Genomic DNA, 17,394 nt, shown 5'->3' with positions numbered 1-17,394 from the left:
CCGGTAACTTCTCGTCTCTTCTTCCGACATTGAATCCGTATCGATCCGTTTCATCTTTAAAATGGAATAAATTGGAAAAAAATGTATCATTTCAACGTAGTCCCAGAATCTCCATTTCGCGAATCCTATATATATATATATATATATATCGTGGAAAAAAAAAATGAGAAATCTATCCGACTACCCCCTTAAAATCCATCTCTGACAAAACTCGCAGAGCGTTCATCATTTTCGTTGTTACTCTCTCTCTCTTTCTCTCTCTCTATTATTTTCAAAAGAATTTAATCGAAAATCCGTATTCAAGCTGCGTATGAAATATTCTCGTAGCTAAAAGAATTAAATTTTGTAACGAATTTGGCTTTCAATTGGCCAATCAGATTTCGTAGTTTAGTTTATTTTTCGCCGGTATGTAATAAATTCTATCTCGAAGTTATCTTGATTAAACCGCGATACATGTCGAGCCAGAGACCTCCAATAATGCCCTACAAGCCCTGCTACAAATACTTTTAAACACGTATTTTACGATGTCCCGTGTATTTATTGGATTCGAAGAGAAAATAATCTCGACTTTGTAATCGCAGAGAAACACACGTTTCCACGAAGTATATATTTCACCCTCTTGAGATAAATTTAATAGTATGAACAAAGATGTTCCGTCACGCATTTTGAAATCGTTTATTTTACCAGAGTATTTTCATTTCGTTTTCAAATCGTTTATTTTACAATTAATATAATTTACACGAAAACATTGCGTATAAAATGCGAATAAAGATCTTAGAAAAACTTCGCGGAGTTTTATAATTAAATTACGCGTATCGTTGAAATTTGAACGGAAATGTAAACCCGTCTGATCCTCCTTTGAAACATCGTGACACGTCGACGCGAATTTACAAAATTTCATACGATTTAAATTTTCCACAAATACATAAAGTCCCGTGTTATACTACTGGCGAGACCCAGCCATTTCGCGCGTCAAACTTGTGAACAAACTTTTGGTTTAAGCGATATTTGTACGAGACCCACGCGATATCAATTGATTTGAACGAGGTTCCATCTCGCCCATACACAACCAAGTGTAACAGGAGTAAACGGGTTACCCGGTCGAACTTACAACTCGTCGCCAACATCCATACGGCGTTTACAGAGAAAGTTAACCAGACAAGGAGTTTGTTTGCCGGGTACCAACATTTTCGGGTTTTATGGAATTGGATCTCGTCGTAATCGAGGTTTTGGTCGATCCCCGATTCCCAACCTTGAGCATCGTTTCCACACGAAATTCGTTAACGATCACGAGGGAAAGATATCTTCGCGTGTTGTTGAAAACACAGGGTTAGAAAACGAGTACTGTATCAAGAAAGGAAGAAAAAAGAAATATATTTCGACCTACTATCATCCATTTTGTTTGTTATCTATTGATGGGATCTGTTCAAATATTTAATGGAGAATTAAAAGCAAAAAGTTATTGCAAAATTTTATTCGAATGCGTTATTAGATATTTACTCTTTCAAAATATAAAAATTGATTCTAAACATCTCTTAGCATCTTTCTGAAACGAATAATATGTAGTCACTTTATTCCAAATAATGTCAAACAATTTTGTTTATTATTCGATTACACGTTATTCAATCAATTTCAATTAAATAAAATTGTTTCCTTCTTTCGTTTCCGATTCGGAAATGTATAAAAGTGGGAACGAAATTACAAATATCGGATGGAAATGAAATTTTGTTGTATCGATGTAAGGTTTCAATTATATATATTGACGTTATTATAAAAAAAGGAAATAATCGAACTGATATGAAACGAAAGGGATTTCGTTGCGTAAATATAAATATTATAGATGATAAGAAATACGAGATATCGTGTCGATATAATCTCATTTGGATGTTACGTACGTCGGACTGTTTCCCAACCATCTTCCTGGTTATAAATATTGATTTTCCCGAGCAATCGAGAACACTCAATGTGTGGCTGTGTGTAACCTGAAAAGGTCCTTGACATTTTTACACGGTTTAAGAATAACTATAACCGCTAACCATGTTGAGTGAAAATATTATAGGCTTGTTGTAACATTTTTCTTATAAAAAAAAAAAAAAGATCGAGTAACGTGTTTTATTTTTCTCGATAAAATTGTACGCCCAAGAATAGACGCTACTAAATATTATTAAGTCGATAGAAGATAAATGATCGAAATGAAAATGATATCTGTGCATTACTATTATACTTTTATTGCGATTAACAATTCGATTTTATATGGAAGAAGATATCACTTTTTATGGGGCAGTGCAGTTTGAAATTAAATGATGTTATCAATTATGTTATTTTTGAAAATGAATTTTTACGTTAATGTACAAAAATCTCTGAGTAACGTTCCTCGTGCATATGAAATAATTGCAAAAAAAGCTAATTGGATTAAAATATGAATTCGTAACTAATTTCCATTTTGAATCCCCCGGATTTCCCTGCGCGCTATTACGTGTATTTTTCAATTCCCTTAAACAATTTTTTCCACGAACGAGTATAAACCTTTCTATTTTATAATAAAATATCGGAAGTAAAAGGTAGAGTCGAGAAATAAATTATCTCGAAAATATTAGAATACTTTTTTAACGGAATGAATAAGCTTGTTGTTAATAAATGAAAAATTAAACGTGTACGTATATGTTATAACGTATTCAAACTTTTTGCGCTTTGATGTTTTTAACTACAGCTTATCAACGCATAACGCGTTAAACACAAAATATTAAAATGTGAAAATAATTTTAACGCAATATTCATTTTGTTGAAATATTAACGCAACATCGGTAATATTAATATTTATTAAATTATTAATTATAATTACGATTGTTTCAGAATCTCGTCGTACAAACGGCACAACTGTATTTATCCTGATTCCCTATTAAAATTTATCCAAATTTAACTAAAGCGTTTTCCACTCGTGTCGATTCACTTTTACTTAAATTAAGAAAATCTATCTCCTCGTGGAAACTAACTCGAACAAAAATACGACAGTAATAACGATCAAATAATCCGATTCCAATCTAGAAATAATAAAATTTGAAATCTTTCAAAAAATCGTCTGATCTCATATAACGATCGATCGATGAATCTAATTTAAAATCTCTCGAAATTTTATTAATTAATTATCGAGAATATCGAACTAGGACCACGCGTGTTCCATTACAAGCGTGAGCAAGAGGTCGGTCCTCTAAACGGAATGATGATTCGACATCTTCGATCGGGGCATCACAATAGGATACACAAGCATGCCTCGGTATTAAATCTCCATTGCTCGAAGCAGTCGTCGATACTTCTGCATTACGGCCGGCCACGCGTCACCGTTTGCGAAGCATAAATTCTCTTTGATTTGCGCACGAATCGCGACACCGTTGGCCAGCATCCGTTGGACACCGGACACGGCTCTCTCCCTTTCGATTCGAGACGAGTGCAACGAGGCACGGCCTCAATCACGAGGGACAGAGCAATTTGTTCGGGCAAATTAGGTTAAATCTGAATCTTGGTGGTCTCGTTTTCCCTCTTGCCATCGATTATACTGCACGCACACACGCGGCTGGATCCGCGGTGGAAGAATGGGACAAAGGGGGAGGGAAGGGAGGGATGGAACGGGAGCATCGCGTGCCCGACCGAATGGAAAGTGGAGAAAAATTGAGGGAAATCGATTCGAGGGTATATTTCACGAGTGAATTGATAGTTTTAGGTTTTTTATAATGTTAAATAAAGCTTGGACACTGTTGGAAAAGGCTGGTGATCAAATTTTCCACCGGTGGAAAACTTGCTCCTTTGTTAATACATGAAATTTTACACGCGTTTATTGACACTAGATTTATCAATTTTTGTTCTATTATTTTTTTTTTTATTCCAGTTCGAATCAATATTTGTTTTTGTGCGCGCGATTTTATAACTGGAAAAACTAACAAGAGTCTATTGAATTGGCTTAGCGGTCTTAGTGTTTAGTAAAAAATAATAGAATAATGGAGAAAAATAAATTTTTATATATCCGTAAAGAATATTTTTGTTGTCTTTATAAGAATATTCGTCGTAGCTTTTTGTAACTTGTTTATGCATAATATTTAAATGCAAAATTATTTGATATTTTGGATTTTTATAGATTTTACAGATTTCGATTTTTTCAATAATTAAAACGTTAATAAATAATGTTGAATATTTAAGAAAATTAAACAGCCAAACATTAATTGTAGGGGCTATTAAAAATGTATGTTTATTTAAATTTTAAATTTAAATTAATTAAATTGGCAAATATTATAAAACAACGAATTATTCATAATTAAAATATCAATCCATAAGTATTAAACGAAAAACATTCCATAAAAATCGTGCATTTTGTACCTTAAAAATGGATATAAAACTTGCGAAAATACGAATTATGATAACTCTGTTATTTTTAAATATAATACAGTTTAATTTATTTTAATCTTTATCGATGTTATAAATCTGTTTAAATTTCAAAATTGTTTGACACACAAATAAATTAAATAATTAATTATTTCATCTTTTAATTAAATGATTTACCATTATTATATTAAATTGTCTCGTTATTATAAAAAAATATATGGCTAGTATAAAATTGTTTCATTCGGATAATAACGTTCGATATTGAACAATATTGATAAACAGATGAAACGAATTTATTAAATTCAATATATATCAATCCAAAACTCATATAAAATATGTTGTTTATCAGAAAAACTCATATAAAATTAATGGTTATTATAACACATTAAAATATATTAACTTTTAACTTTCTTTTATCTTTCAAAAAAATATATAGTCGATCTGTGATGAAAATTTCGAGTATTTTTCATCAAATTATTTCATATACTCGTTTCCTTTAATCGAATATAAATAAAGGATATCGATATCGATATAACGTATCATATAACAAAATGGAATTTGTAAAAATTTCAAATCAAAGTTAAAAACCATCTGTATCGAAACATTTCACAGTAATTGTGCAAGTTTGTTGATTTCAGTTTTATAGAAACTTCGTGTTATTGCTGTTTCAAGCCAAGTTCGGCCAAATTTATATTCATAAAGAAAAGTAGTCAGAAAACTACGTTTTCGCAAGTTACACTTTCGAAAGAAATAGAACATTGTTACTTTAAAAATTTTGATCAAACCAGAGAATAGAATGATAAATCAAACCCTTTTATAATAAAACGATATTCAATTTTCAACAAACAATTTATCATTCCATGATCATATCACCACAGAACAGAAACTTAACAACAACTCTGACCGATATTAATTCCGCGACAATCCGATTCAGAACAGAAAAATCGAATCAAATCCCTACTTATATTTTCAAATATCAAATCATCCCTTTCGATACATCCCGATTCTCGAAAATACCTTAATCTCTCGATATTTCCCAATTTTCGTTTCTCAATAACACCTCAACCCTCCAATCTCCCCTCCTCGATATTTCCCAACCTTCAATTTTCCCTTCTTCAATAATATCACTCCATTCCCGCGACCCCTCGATATTTATTGTTTCCCCTGTACATCTTCGTAACACAAACGGTGTTATTTCGGTGCCTTCAACCTCACGACCCACGAGTCTATATTCGATGATCGAGCTTTCCTCTCGAGGCGAAAAAAAAGGCGCGAAAGCAAGAGAGAGAGAGAAACGACTGAAAATCGTTGTCACCGTGCAAAAAGGATCATCGCCCTCGTAAGTAAGGTGGCCTTCGAAAGAAAAGAAGCAGATGGTGGCCTTCTGATGGCTTCGAAAAAGGAATGGGTCTTCTCGGCGTAGAGGAGAAGAAGAAGAGGCGTCCGCCTATTTTATCTCGAGGATTTACAGCTCCCCCTCCCTGGCCAACCTCTCCGGCCGATTGTCCGTGAATTCGAACGGTTATATCATTCGGAATTTCATTTCTGTCCAACCGCGGGACATTATCGTCCGTTTGTTCTGTCGCGCACGAGTTCTGAGAGATTTTCCACTCCGCCACCCTCATAATTTCTCCCCTCGAACTCGCCCCTCCTCCTCCCTCTTCACCGCGAATACCTCGAAACGACGTACTTAATAGCCAGCGAAAGACCGGTCGTATATTTGTCGAAAATTCGGAATCGCGTCGATACGAGGAAGTGTGGTTATCGTGCGGTTTTAGCCCAGTTTACCGATATTATTTTACAGGGAGGAGAGATGAAAAATTGTGAGGTTAAGCCAGGAATACCGAGGTAACGTTCGCTTCTACACGAATACTCTTAGATGAGTTTCTATTATCTGAATTTGAACGTTGTGTAATTGTACAATTTCGGTTAACATCGGATATTTTGCGTGGGTTACGAGATATTTTGCTCTCATCGACAGACTTATATTATCTCCGAGCTAATAAGAATAGGTAATGAAAATGTTAATGGGTTAATGAAAATGTTAATGGTAACGTTTATATTATTACTCGGTTATCCGATTTCCTTTGTCCTTACACCGCTAATTTCATTTTCCAATTGCTTCTGCCACACGAATAAAGCCTGTTAAACAGTGGAAATTCCTTGTAAAAATTTTTTCTATAATAAAGAAAGCACATAGAACTAGATACTAATGTAATTTCAAATTCAAAGTTTAATCGATGCCGTGGAGTCTGAGAGACTCTCATTTGAATTTTTGTTTTAAACGATCCATGAACTAGAATAATAGTAAAAGTTAAGTTGTCATAAATAAAAAATATATAAAAGTATCTTCTTATATAGTAATTTAAAATATTGGAAACAAATTAAGTTTGATAATTTTTAAGAAGAGTTTCCGAGATTTTACAAAAATCGTATTCATAATTCCGACGTTACAATTTGCTTAATCAATTCACTTTTTTAAATTATAGGTGGCCATACGTTATTTCAATATTGCAAATCAGAGGGAACCAGTTTGGCTATCATAATCCTATCACTCGTCAATTCCGATTGTCAATGCGTCCAGATTAATTAACGATCAACGTTTAATGGATGAACTCTGGCCGAAGATCTCGTAATCGAACGTGTTTATGGACCGTTGTGTAAAACGTGGGATTAAACATTTTCGCCGAGTATTGTTCCATTAACAACCCGCAACTTTGTTCGTCGACTTCTTCGTTGGCAATTATCACCGATCTGTGAAAGCTCTTTCGTGAAACCATAGCCGAGCAATGTGTACCATTTTCATAAGAGAGGTCGAACATCGAAGAACCCACGTAACAGTAATAATAGTCTACGACGTTACATATTATTAAAAATAACGTGCTCGAAATCATTTTGAACATAGATCGATTCTAAAATCGAATATTCATTTGTTTCTTACGTGTGTATCACGTATTTGCGTGCTTTTGATTATACAATACGTTATTTTCTTATCAAAATAAAGGATGCGATTTAGTATCGATTTGTGTGGAAAAGCGATACTCTCTTTTATAACGTATCCTTTGGTATATTATCCGGTGATACAATACGGTGTTTTGCATCTTCTTATTCGTATCGAAACAAAGAATACGAATTATTGATACTCGTGAAGTTGGTAAAAGTATGTACTTGTTACGTATCTTTGTGTAATATCGTGTATTGAGTATGGATTGAAAGTATTCGTTAATACATTGTTATATATCAATCAAGATACATAACGAAGTCGATCTGTTATTATTATTATTGTCATCTCATGGAAGAAATGACACGATATCCAATTATCTAATTGAAAGCTAGTATATAGTTTATATATAGGGAAGAGAATTTTTCTGCTTTTATTCCATTGGATAAATTGTTATTGGTAACCAGTCGAGAAATTAGAGCTTGAAATAATGGTAGGTAACAATAAGAGACAGAAGTTGGTTGAGCACAAAACTGCAAACAAGAGCAATAGATTACGATTCTTTGTGAAATACAATGACGTTGAATTACAAGAGTTAAAGAAAAGTCAATATTTCCAACGTTATAGGATCAATCTCGCTTTGTACTGTTTCATACAATGACATGAAGAATGAATCCTGTTGGTCTTTATTATTCTTTCTCACGTCCCTTTAGCATTGTTCATCCATCACCAAAGTAAATATAAAAAGGATAACTAAATGATGGAAGATAGATATAGATTTTACTAGATTTCAAAGTATTTTTATCTCTTCCATTTCTTTTATTTTTAAATGTCTGGTCTATTCCTTGACTTGATTTCTCTGACCTATTAAAGGGTTTCCTCATCTCACAGCAATCTTACTTTTTTATTCCAGATTGTATTCTTTCTATTCCTTTTATTTCTTTTTTTTTTATGTAATATTTAATTTACATATTTCCCTTTTCTCTTTCTTCTTCTCCCGTATTATCTTTCTTCTTTCTTCTATTTCTTGAGCTTCTTTTCTCAGCTTCTTCTATATTTTTTTTCTTTCATCTCTTCTTTCCAACGATCTCCAAGGATCTTACAAATATAAAAGAATTCCACAATTATACAAATGTATTTGAAATAGAGTATTAATTGCAATAATTGTCTTATTATTTTCACCCTTTTCCTCTTTAAAATAGCGTTAAATAAAATAAAATATTTTTTGATAGAAAGACTGCACGTGTAATATCCATAATGAGAAAATATTATAAATAAAATTGTAACAGCCTTTTCGCATCCTATACTTGATGAATATTCATATTTTGTACATTCAAATCACGTCGTTGCCATATTTCGTTGCTATCACCGAGCTTTGTAGAACGACCAAAACTATTATCCCACTTAAGTACTTAATCGTGAAACTTAAATGAAGATGTGCGAAGAAAACATTGGAAAACGAGAATTTCTCAAAATTAACTCGGGATAATTATCGATCGAACGATATATCGCTCCATCCAACTTTTAAATTGCTAAAATACTTTTGAAATTGAATTGAAATTTTTATCTCTCCTTCGAAAAGAAAAAAAAAATAACACGAGGATCGTACGAAAACAGTATCGTTAGGTATAAGGTAGATACTTATTATTTACTGTCAGGTATGCTGTACATAATATTTCTTTTGCCTTACAAATATTATATAAAATTACAGTCGATCACGGAGAGTAACCTCGCACACAGTCTCTCGCGGACGCATCATATGATATAACCACACGCAGACAGGCGACACGTACACGCGCACACATGCACACATAAACGCGAAACACCCTCTCTCTAGAGCTCGAGTAAACGTTATTACAGATTCGCCGGATGAACTCGCTTAAACCTTCCCTCCTAAATTCACGACAGACACGTATGCAAGTATAGCAAACGGTCGTAACTTGGGGAACGCGCGCGTCACTCGCAATCCTTCTCGCGATCTCCCACACGCCGACTATCTTCCTCGATTTTCGATCCAACCTCGACTCGTATCGTTGTTGCGGAAAAGGAAATCGCGTACAAGAAAATTCTTCGAAATCACGATGACGACGAAGTATCGATAATATATATATAATCGTTCGGCAAATTTAATTTTAAAATTACACGTAATGCGCGTTAAATCTTAGTAGGGGTTGTAATCTCTCTCTTTTCGTTTTCGATTTTTATTTTTTCTTCTTTCTTTTCCATCTCGATTTCTCACAGGCAAAATTCACTGAAAAATAAAACCTTTAAAGATGTTTAATTCGGCTCGTTAATCTTCGAATACGTCTAGCTTCGAAAAGGAAAGTTTTTAAAGAAGGGACAAAAAAAAAATCGAGTGGAAAATCCCATTTTCTGGTAAATCCCGACGGAGAAAAGAACAAGTGCCATCTATTCGGCAGACACGTAACAGAACCGTTCCCAGTGTATTCTGCGTGGGAGAAGCGAAACAAAAAGGCAGGAAGATACGGGATAAAAGGGGGAAAAGGGAGCACGTTCGTTGTCCCTCGAAACGAGGACCATCGTTGTCGAGACGTAACTGTGGCGGAAAACGAAGAGACTCGTATTTCGAGAACGTACAAGACCATCAGAGGCTCGACTCTTATTCGCGTTTTATTGCCAACTTCGATGGCCGTGGAGAGAAAAGAAAAAAGGGGTAATAGTAAAAAAAAAAAAGAAAAAAAACAAGATGTCGCGCATTACGCGTGTATCACCGTGCATCATCGTTTTTTTCGTTCGTTGCCAATATCCCTATGGCTAAGACTACTCGTTTCACTTCGATACTCTAGCTAATCCCCGCTGATTAGGGTGTGAAAACGTGCGATCGAGCGTAAATCGAGACATAGAATCGTCTCTCTTCGAGAGAAAGATAAAGAGAGAGAGAGAGAGAGAGAGAGAAGTCTCTTCGATGAATCTGTGAAAAATCGAATGAACGAAACGAATGGAAAATCGGAAACCTGTGAGATCAAAGGGAACAGGCTCGCGCTCTCTTTGGATTCGCCGCGCAATTATCCGCACGCGTGACCAGTGAAATCTGCTCTTAATACGGCCGAGGATTATCCATTGAATCCATCGAGACTGTCGTACTATCGGTCGATCTCCAAGTTCCACGTGGTTGGAACGATCGTTACGAGCGCAAGTTTTTCTCGATCTCGGCAACTGAAACTCGTTCCGCGGTTACTCTGTTAGAGAGTTCACATCGTGAGGGAAAGTTCGAGTCGTGAAAAGGAACGTGATGGTTCGAGACCTGTACGAGACGCCACGTATTCACATTTCGTGAGTACAACCCGTCGCAACACGCATTTTGTCCGCTTTGACAAGAATCGAGTAGCTTTTCATTCGCGAATTTTCTTCCTCCGGATATAATTATCGTCCCACGGTTGGGAATAGCACGAAAACTCGTCGAACCCACATCCGACGTTTTTTTACGTTTCGACGCCACGCACGCACGCAACGCATCGCATCGCATCGCATCACACAACCAGACAACGACAAACAGGCAGCCGAAAGATGAACACGCCAAAGAAGATTTGAGCGCAGCGGTACGGTATACTACTAATATCGAGATGGTAGCCGCGGTTGATCGGAGAAAGATCAGGAAGAGAAACGAAAGAACGTGGGGTGGAGGAAGAACTGAGAAGAGTGTGGATGAGGGCGAGCGTGGCAGGTTTTTTTTTTGTGGAATTGTTTGAGAATATCGTTCTGTTCCGCGGAAGCTCGTAAGTGGAAAAGAACGGAGATTAACAGGCTATATTTAAAACTCATGGCTACATGGAACGAAGAAAAGAAGTGGAAGCTATGTTTACTGCTGTGAAATTCTCCGCTCTTTTCGACCCTTGCGTGTCTATTATTAGTTTTATACAGATATACACATATGTATATATATATATATATATGTATATATATATATATGATATTTATATATATATATATATGTATATATATATATATGATATTTATATATATATATATATATGTATGTATGTATGTATGTATATTCGAAAAGCGCGCCATCTCGCGCCGGCGCATGCACGCAACGACGCGCCGGTCGCGCGTGCGCACTCGCGCTGTTTAAATCGAGCGACAAAAGAATTAGCCGCCCAACAAGACTGTTTACGCACTCCTACACGATTTCTGCACACATACTTCTACGTATTTATATATATAATCATATATTTATATATGTATATTTATATCGTCCTTCGTGCGACACACCATCATGCCTGCTCTCTCTATCTCCGTTTCTACGTTTATCACACGTACACGCTCACGCTTTTTCTTTTTTTTTTTGTTCGAAGAAAAATAACAGGTATGTATATTATATATGTATAAATACAATGAACGGGATGTCCAAACTCGTCGCGCATTGGGCAAATGTCCATTCTTGAGGAAGGAAGAAGTTATAAGAAAGCGCGCTTTATCGATCAACATTCACTTTACGATGGAGCGCAAGATCGAACGATCCAATTAATCACTTCTCTTCAGAAGTTTGGAATAAGCACGACGAATGTGGATACACCGATCGCGCGATCGTGATCTTTTAGATTTTTACGCCAAGACACAAATGGGAAGAGCCTTTTTAATGTCCCGACGTTTCGGTGTTGTTATAATCGTTGAACATCGCATGAATCTGTTCCTTTGCCCCCATCCCCCCTCCTCCACCCCAGATCGATACCAGACACCTCGAGTTTTCGGAGTTTCGAGCAACCCCGTCGACTTTCCTCGACGATTTTCCTCGTTCGTGGCACGGTATCGAATCGCACACACTCGAGATTGCATGCCGATGAATACTCACGCACGATGCTCGTAAAAACGAAAAAAAGGCCGCGTCTGTACTGCACCTACTACGAGCGAAAGTACGTCCTTTCGTTGCCGACGATCGTTCGTGCCAACGATCGCCGACAGAAGATCGGTACGGATGAGGGGCAAAGGGTAGGCTTCCTCCGTGACAACGCGAAACGTTGTCGGCTCTGTAACTGTAATAAGCGTATTTAGAAGAATTCTACGATAGAATTCGGCCGAAAAAACAAGGACGATAATTTCTCTCGTCGCAGTAGCAGTTTCATCGGGCGATCTTTTTTTTTTTTTTTTCTTTTCCCGTTTCATTCCGCAGAGATTTTTTTCGACGAGCAAAATCGACGCGAGCTTAGGTTCTGGTAAGGTTCATTTGTTAATCGATGGGCGAGGCCATCCAAGTTTGAAACCGTCGTCGTGAACCGCGGAAGTCCACGGAAGACAAAAATATAGAATGGAGTGTGACGAGAAGATCGTGGTCGGCATACGGCCGCGCGCGATCGAGCTAATTAGGAATTTTTCGGGGCGATATTGTCATGAAGAGTTCCGTTTTCTTTTTCTCGCGCCTATGTACAAACACAGATCGTGCGGCTCGCGATACGGCAGAGTAGAAGAATCTCCAATGAAACGAATCTTATTCGTTCATTGACGCGACCGATTTGAAGATCGATCGCTCCGTAATATCAATGACTCGATTATGAATCGTGGGCAAACACGGTTAATAATTTCGACGACGCTCGAGAACTGCGGAAAACCAAATTTCATCGATTATTCTGCGCGAGATCACGAATATAACGTGAAATTTTCGCTTTACGAGACGAGGAGTCGTCGAGAAAATAATCAGAATGCCACGATCCATATTGTCGTCGTTCTTTCCAATCCTTGTTCGCTTTCCCCCTTCACGATCGAAGTGGATGATATTTTTGTGCGCTCGATACTCGCGCGAAGCACCTTTTTTTTTTCTTTTTTTTTTTTTTTGCACAATAGAAGCGTAATGCGTTTGCGTTAAAACGATCGTCTACAGATTAACTTTAACGATTAAGTTCTTATTCACTTAACGTGGTTAAAAAGACTAAACCCCAGCTGCGCCACGGTGGAAAAACTCTAACGTGATTTACAAGCTGTAGAACCGTGGCCGGCCCCCCCCTAATAATAAATTTCTCGAAGGATAAAAAAAAAAAAACAGAAACGTGCGCGTCTCTAAAGGAGGACGAAAAAGTCAGAAGACTGATTCAACAATTGATCTCGATAAAAAGCGATAACAGACTAGGCGAAACGAAAATCAAACCTATTTTTTAATCAACCCTTTTTGCCTCTCTTAAACAACAAACACTTACTTTGCCCGAAGAAATCTTTACAGAACACTTTCTAGATACTGAAATTAACAGTAACGTTTTCAGCATAAAGAATGTTTAACGCTAACCAATGTGTTCTTCTCTTATCGTCCATCTGTACACACCGTCCATTATCTATCGATAAAAAAAAAAAAAGAACGAAGAGAAATAAAAATCGAGAAATATAATCCATAATTAGTTGATTTGATTAATATTTATTGAAACTAATTAACAGATATTGAGCTGATAAGCTTCTTAAAAGCTTGGCCAAGTATTATCATTTAAGAAATAATTGAGGAAAATTGTCCTGGTACAAAGTAGCAGGTTGCTAGGAAACTCGAATCGATATTTGAGAAGAAGGCTATAGAACGCTAAAAGAACAAATTCCAGTGTATAACGTGGAACTGTAACGTGAAAGGATGATTAATACTGATCAAGATAAAAGAACCTTTATCGGATTAATAACACGCGTGTTTTTCTTCGATCGATAATGGACATGCACGTGCATTCGTGTAATGCTTCTTTTCACGATAGTCAATGTCGATGATTCAAGAACACGATGAACCAAGAATCTTGTTGTTTCGAGAAAAAAATCATTCGACTGAATCGACCAATCGTCGTTTCGAATGGTCATGACCAACATCGTAGAAGCCTCGAACTCGAGAAAATGGTATAACATTTCAACATTTAAAAAAAAAACACTACGCTACGATCCACGATTCGCGTAATAAAGAACAAAACACATGTCACAACGATCTTATTCTAATAAGTGTAAAAATCGATCAACCGTAAAACGAAGAATTTTACGCTCACCCTAACAGTTTCGAAAAATCATCCAAGATGAGCGTTAGAAGAAGAGCATACCTAGATACATTTAAAACAATTGAGATTCTTGATCGATCATTTTTAAAACGTACGTAATCACGTAAATTTCGCGAGTCGATTGAGGAAGAAAAGGAGAAACAGATAAAAAGAAGAAATGGCGGTTATTTTGAAAGAAGTCGCGTGCCCTTTTTCCAAATTTTCCAACTTAATCCTAATAGTTACTTGGGTAAAAGTCACGCGTGGCCCGATAATTTAACAAGGAACGATTCGATTCGACCTGTTCGAATCGCTCGATTTACACGCTGCTAAAAGATATTTCTACACAGCTTGGAACATGTACGTGTACCATATACGTGTATAAATATTCCCTTCCTTTTACAGAGAGATCCTCTCTCTATTCGTGGCCGATCGTTTGATTAGATTTAAAGCGCGCTAACGAAACGTTGGTGAAGTCGAGCGATTAAACGAGGAAAGAAAAAAATATCGAATTAAAAGTGATCGAATACAAAGTATTATAAAATATTTTAAATTAAATATCTCGCGAAAGGAGGATGATTTTAAACGATATTAATAGAAATAAAAAAAAAATGAAATATTAAATTTTTGAGGAAAATCGTGACGCTTCGTCGTTGAATTAAAATTAAAATGATACAATAGGGTTTTTGATTAAATGCTTGAATAAAAAGCTTGAATAAATCAGAAATGTTCGAATAGAAGTGACTTTTTTCTTTCTTTCTTTCTTTCTTTCTTTCTTTTCTTTTTTTTTTTCCACTTTTCGCGAAACGCGACCTCGAAATATTTTTTGTTCTACCGCTTCACTCGAACAACTTCCTGACTCTTTCAATTGTTTTAGTATTCGAGTCTGGCGCGAGGACGTACGAAAGAAAAACAGACCAACTATATACTATAGCGGTGTATTAAAAAAATGGGGAGATGAGCATAAAGAAAGCGGAAACTAAAAAAAATAAAAAAAAAAAGTACGATGTACGACAAGGAAATTAAAACGAAATCGTAATAAATCTCAAGTAAAAAAAAAAAAAAGAAAAAAAAACCGTGTGTTGAGACAACCGTCGGTGTATACAAAAAAAATCTTCATATATACATAAGTACTCGTGTATACACAAGTGTACCCCATGTGTATGTATATGTGTATATACCTATATATTAATACATGTTCGCTCGAACTCGTTTATGTATATATGTATATATATATAAAGTCTCTCTGTATGAAAAAAAAATAGCCTAAGTAAAAACTGATATGAAAGAAAATAATTGGAAGGCCGTGTGTGTGTGTTTGTGTTCTACGTACTTACTTTATCGACAGAATATAGGCATGTGTAAATTCTACACGGCGAATATCGACAGTAGAAATATAATCTTGGTAACGACTCTCGTAAAGTTAACAATAATAACAAATTATTACGAGATATTCATTATCGCATATATCGGGTGACTCGAGAAGTTTTTACCTTTCGTAAATCAGCTACACAAGTTTCGATAAAAGGCGAGCTTGACAGATTCATTGCAACATGTATAGCCAATTTTATCGATCATATTCACGTATTATCAAAAAAACAGAATTATTGTTGTGACGAAAAAAATCAGGACTGCGACCTAAAAATAACATTATTTAATAAGTAAAAAAAATTTAATGACATTCATATACAATGCAAAGTAGTATCAATGAATATTTTGATAAATAATTAAAACAGATTTACATTGACTTGTTTTTGCCAAAAATAAAAAGAAATTATAAAAGGATTCGATGATTACGCTTTTAACAGGATTCAAATCATCCATACGGTCAAAATATCGATCCGAGCAACGGTATAAAAATCGGCAAGAACTTCTCGGATAACCTAATAATATGTACAAGTTATAATTTGGTTTTTTACTTCTTTCCGCGTGATTCGATAACACTATTGCGCGCGAGTATTCTATGTATAAAAAAAAGAAAAAAAAAAGAAAAAAAAAAGTGAACGAAATATGCTTGGTAAAAACGAAATCTGACGAAGTGCCTTACTAATTCTCCTTTTTCTCAAGTCTTCGATCGAAGTACATTGCTCTTTTCATTTTTCATCGCCGTTTCTTTCATCATTGTGCTAATAAAAAGAAACGAATGAGAATTTTCGCTTCTAAACTTGGCGATTGTCAAAAAAAAACCAGCATAAACTTCTGCGCTTCTGTTAGGAAAAAAAGAAGTTACTATTGATTCACACAACAACGCAACAGTCCATAAAATCTGTAAAAAGAATAGAGAACAAGAATGGATCGTTTTCAAACGAACCGATAAAACCTGGATCGAACGAGAATTTAAATGCGACTAAACATTCGTAACAATAACTGATAAACATTATTCAGTTTTCTTTCCCATTTTGTATTATAAGATAACTATGATCCTCCGTGTCAATCATAGAAAAAAATGAAATATGAGATATATCGAAACAAGAGGAGATATTCCATCATAGAATATCTGAAAAATATAACTTTTTCTTTTTAATGAAGTTTTCTAAACATCTAATCTGATTGACAGTCTTCGATAAGAGGAATGCGTTCCAGAAGAAAAATAGCTTACAAAATGAATATTAAATACACTTCTTGTGAAGTTGTATTTTCGCGTATTTTGTTGTAATCGTTTTTTTAGAAATCTCTGAAAGCTTTGCGACAGAGTGAAAAATAATATATATATGCGTGTGTGTTCATATATATATATATATATATATATATATACGTTTGATCGAATTATCAGTTTAATTTCGCGTGGAACAAATTACTAGACCTACCTAATATCGTGTTTCTACTTATTTAAATTACTAGCGGCTTGCCGATGAGACCAGAAGTAAGACTCGTCGATTCGCTGCCATCAGTCAACGCTTCACAGCGCGTGTCATGTTGCTACATTTAACGATTATCATTCTTTGTGGTAACGTTTACCGTGGATGGTCATACCATTACCATATCTTCATCGACACTGATGATCGTCGGAAATGCATTGTCCGTAGAACTTTGCCTCTGGATAGGTTTCTTTCTTACGAGTCCATCTATTGATAAGATAAAAAAAAAAAATATAACGAAATATACATTAACTATGAAATAAAATTAAACATA

At 35.4% G+C, this 17,394-nt stretch overlaps 1 protein-coding gene across 9 annotated transcripts in view; it reads right to left on the bottom strand.

Annotated features, from left to right (window-relative positions):
• Positions 1 to 17,394, bottom strand: part of LOC107995193 (unconventional myosin-IXa) — a 50,294-nt gene that overhangs the window by 20,807 nt on the left and 12,093 nt on the right. For 7 of the 9 annotated variants that reach the window (XM_062076891.1, XM_062076892.1, XM_062076893.1 and 4 more), the window contains one exon: positions 8,938 to 17,327. In XM_062076891.1, coding sequence (XP_061932875.1) covers positions 17,230 to 17,327 — 98 coding nt within the window. In that variant the 3' untranslated portion in view covers positions 8,938 to 17,229. Of the gene's footprint in view, positions 1 to 4,739; positions 8,414 to 8,937; positions 17,328 to 17,394 lie in introns of those variants that run through there. The other 2 variants (XR_003697015.2, XR_009830439.1) reach the window with 2 other exon arrangements.

The sequence above is a fragment of the Apis cerana genome, linkage group LG6, assembly GCF_029169275.1.
Source record: "Apis cerana isolate GH-2021 linkage group LG6, AcerK_1.0, whole genome shotgun sequence".
Lineage (NCBI taxonomy): Eukaryota > Metazoa > Arthropoda > Insecta > Hymenoptera > Apidae > Apis > Apis cerana.
Note: the sequence above shows the minus strand (reverse complement) of the source record. Positions and strands in the feature narration are given on the sequence as shown.